Source organism: Primulina tabacum, chromosome 10 (genome assembly GCF_025594145.1).
Source record: "Primulina tabacum isolate GXHZ01 chromosome 10, ASM2559414v2, whole genome shotgun sequence".
NCBI lineage: Eukaryota > Viridiplantae > Streptophyta > Magnoliopsida > Lamiales > Gesneriaceae > Primulina > Primulina tabacum.
In genome coordinates this window covers 23,463,449-23,467,248 of record NC_134559.1, presented here as the reverse complement: position 1 = coordinate 23,467,248, position 3,800 = coordinate 23,463,449, and the positions used below count along the sequence as shown (strand labels likewise).

At 30.1% G+C, this 3,800-nt stretch overlaps 1 protein-coding gene across 1 annotated transcript; it reads right to left on the bottom strand.

Moving 5' to 3' along the window:
* Positions 1 to 1,160: 1,160 nt before the first annotated feature.
* On the bottom strand, positions 1,161 to 3,456 carry LOC142506114 (F-box/FBD/LRR-repeat protein At1g13570-like). The gene is made up of 6 exons (XM_075619262.1): positions 3,418 to 3,456; positions 3,207 to 3,247; positions 3,074 to 3,121; positions 2,165 to 2,986; positions 1,597 to 1,756; positions 1,161 to 1,515 (listed from the first exon to the last, which is right to left on the bottom strand). The coding sequence occupies exons 2-5, from the start codon at positions 3,243 to 3,245 to the stop codon at positions 1,712 to 1,714; spliced, it is 954 nt and encodes a 317-aa protein (XP_075475377.1). The 5' UTR covers positions 3,246 to 3,247; positions 3,418 to 3,456; the 3' UTR covers positions 1,161 to 1,515; positions 1,597 to 1,711.
* Between the last annotated feature and the right edge of the window lie 344 nt (positions 3,457 to 3,800).

The window sequence follows — 3,800 nt, the reverse complement described above, 5'->3', positions numbered from 1 at the left end:
ATTTTCAAGTTATAAAAAATGTAAGTCTCAAAATCACAAATTTTATGGATTAAAACTTTTGTATTCGGTGAAGTTTCATCTCTTAGTTGCAAAGAAATGAATTGTACGGACAAATTTAATTTAGATGTCTTTAAGGGTGGGTTTTTCTGTTTAAAAAAATTATATTATTTATTACTTTAAAGTTAAAAGTTATTAAAAAATAAATTAATTAACATTAAAATTTTATTTTTTTTAAAATTACGTTTTTTCACTCTTAATATGGTCAACCAAAAAATTGATCGCAAGCTTTTGCCCACATCGAAGCTTTTTGTTCACTTTTCACCCTTAATCGCATTTAAACGACGTTTCTTATAATACATGTATAAAAATATAAAACATGGACCGAAAAGTTTTAACTAAACTACTTTGATGAGTGGACTAGGAAAAATAATTTCAATATTACAAAATATTAAGTAATTTTTAATAAAATAAACACAAATATTTTTATTTTTCTAATCAAATTTATTCGTTAAAGATTAAAAATATGGGCAACATAATTTAACTGAAGTCATTGTGCATAAAATGAAAAGTGATGATATAAAAGTTGAAGTTTGACAATATTTTAATACTTCAATAAGAAATTGATATTTTTAGTATTAAGAATTTTTTTTCCAAAAAAAAATTCGTTTAAAAGAAAACTTAAAAACGAATCAAAATATCGATAACCATAATCAAATATTACTTGTAATATTCTGTTATGGGATTAATTACAATACAAATCAGTTTATTTAAAAAAAATTGATATAGCCCAATTAGGAGGAGAAATAGTTTAGTTAGAAATTTGATATTTTTAAGTTTAATCGTTGTTTTACTTTTCTATTAATATGAAAATTAAACATATATATGTTAAAAACATAGATATTTTTATAGAATTATAGTTCGTAAATAAAATAAAATTTATGTAAAACAAAAATTTTAAACACTTTAATTTATATATCTATATTTTCATAAAAAACTAGATACTCTCGAATTATAATAAAAACAAGAAGTGAATGAATGTTAAGAGCATGGACAAGAACAATGCTGAAGCAAGAACATCTCCTTACATAATAGCACCACCAGACTTGTTTTATTATGTTAAAAATCAATGCAAATCTCTAAAAAATGATTCTAAATTCCCCAATTTCACGGTCTAGTCACAAACCAGAAAATGAGTCCTTTTCAAACAGAAGACATGAAATCGAAAACTTTTGACTCTGTATCCATATAATCTAAAACGATTTCGACTTTTGGTGATGCTTTGGGCATTGAAACTAAGTAATCTAATAAACAGGATCCTTCATAACTAAGAGGAATAATGAATTTTTCCAGTGCTGGGGAAAAAGAAAAAATAAGCTGAACCAATTCGATATCAGGTTCTTTGCAACCTAGCCACCAAATCAATACTTTTTTGAGGCCATTGAAAGAAATGATATGCTCATGTTGGCGCACCAAAAATAGCGTGGTAGTCGATATTTGCTGGTCATGGGCTGAAATCTAAACGACGAGAGATAAATAATAGATGGAAACTAGAAAAGAATATCCAATAAAATCCACGACCAAAATTACATCACTTACTATAAAATTGAGAGATTCCAAATTAGGGGCGCTTCTAATCAAGCAGATAGCGCAGCTGACTTCAGCAAGTTCATAAGAAGATATTTCCAATCCAAGGATCTTCAAATGATTCATGTCAAAGGTAAGATTCTGCCATACTCCGTTCTAATGCCACCGCCGACTGGAATCCAACAAGGAAGTGATAGATACGAAGTTCAAAATAATCAGAGTGTACCCAATCCAACATGTAAATAAAAAAGTCGTGAATAAAAGAGAAACTGACAAGTCCTGGTTTTTTCAGTAATCAAAAACCATGTTTCAATGATAATACTTAAACAAGCTTTTGTTGTTATAAATTAATAAATATCAATACTCAAGTAAAAAAATACAAGTATATATACTTTTAAATGCACAGCTTCGGAAATAGAAAAAATCTTGGTAGCATTTAAATTATGATGAATGCTAGTAAAAGAAGACAATTCAATGAATGGATGCAAAGGAACCCATCTATTCATTCAGATTAGATATATAGAAAGAAATGGATCCATTAAATGAACATATAAAAAAACTGATCAAATGGAACGTTTACCTTGAGAAAACCATTAAGCACCAGTTTTGTGATGGATGATAATTGTGCAAGGGATTTCATAAAATTATCCTGTTTCACTTTATATGGAAGTACTTCATCAGATCTGCCGCTGAATACAATATGGACTTCCTCAAGGAGGGGAACATTTACAAAATAAATGGAAGAGGCAATGCCAAGAAAGAGAAATTTTTTAAGTTTAGAGGCACATATCCGAAGGGTTTTGAATTTGTCGCAAAGGTTTCTTATCACCACACGCTCGAGGAAAGGAGACTTGGAAATTAAGCTACTGAGCTTATGAGTTTTGATTTTAACATTCTCGAATTCAAGGGAGACAAGACTACTAAGCCCTTTGAATGATGACGGAGGCCTGAGCACACATTTTGAAAGATACAAATACCTCAATTGAGAGAAAGAAAAAAAATTAGAAGGAAGCCGACCATAACCTTTCGGTCCTAACCACCAATGAAGGAAGAGTCTTTGAAGATGATATTTTGACAAAAGATCGAACCATTGGGGTAGATAACGAGAACTTTCTAAATCCAAATATCTCACCTCAAACTCCTTCACTGGTCCTTGGTGAATCATTAGTATTTGATTAATTACGGCATTAAAATCTTGGTTATCAGATAATTTTAGCTGCGAAGAGAATAATAAAACAAGAGCTGGTAGAGTAGCCCATTTATATCTCCACTCTCTTGATAGTATACTTGTCCTCACAGCATCCCGCAATATTAAGCGCTTAAGAATATTTTCCATAACATCACATGGAAGATAACTAATTACATCCCTCGCGGAGCACTTCTTTGTTTTCATTGCTCTATCCTGAAATCGATCGATAGTCAAGAAACAAAATAAAATTACTTCTTTACACAAATATAAAATTTGTATATGAACAAAATAATCACCAACCATTTTGCTATCCCTCGCCGAGCGCTTCTTTGTTTTCATCGCTCTATCCTGAAATCGATAGTCAAGAAACAAAATAAAATTACTTTCTTTACGCAAATATAAAATTATGTTTATGAACAAAATAATCACCAACCATTTTGCTATCCCTCGCTGAGCGCTTCTTTGATTTCATTGCTAGTCAAGAAACAAAATAAAAGTACAGTACCAGTAAAGGGCTAAAATCCGAGTTACTAACTGAAAATCAAAGTTACCAAAATCCAACAGAACCAAAATCCTAATTTTCCCAAAAGGCAATCTTTTGGATTGGAAACAAACAAAACAAAACAAAACAAAACAAAACTCACCTTTTTTTCTTACAGAATTGGTCAACCTTGAAACACAGGAAATTTTTGAATCGAGTTTTTTTACATTAAAATAATAAAAAAATTCATATTTAGGTTGAGTTTTCGTCGTTGGGTCGAGTTTTATGGTGGAATTATGGGGTAGAGTTTTTTTGGTCTAGTATTTGGGGTCAAGTTTTGGAGTGGAGTTTTCTGTCTTTGAGTTTGAGACGGGAGTTTAAGATAAAATTTTATATTTGAGTTGAGTTTGAGATAGAATTTTTATTTTGATTAATTTAGGTTTTTATTTTTTATTGACATAATAATAAAATTAGAATGACTCTCTCAGAATTTATTCGACTACTCATTCACCCAAAAAAGCCTCATTGGATTCAGTCCCAGATTGG

Bases quoted from the DNA above. Each gene is read 5' to 3' on its own strand.
- LOC142506114 (XM_075619262.1), bottom strand. From the start codon at position 3,245: ATGAAATCAAAGAAGCGCTCAGCGAGGGATAGCAAAATG. The intron at 3,122-3,206 runs GTTGGTGATTAT...TATCGATTTCAG, and splicing joins CAGCGAGGGATAGCAAAATG to GATAGAGCGATGAAAACAAA. The intron at 2,987-3,073 runs GTTGGTGATTAT...GATCGATTTCAG, and splicing joins CGGCGAGGGATAGCAAAATG to GATAGAGCAATGAAAACAAA.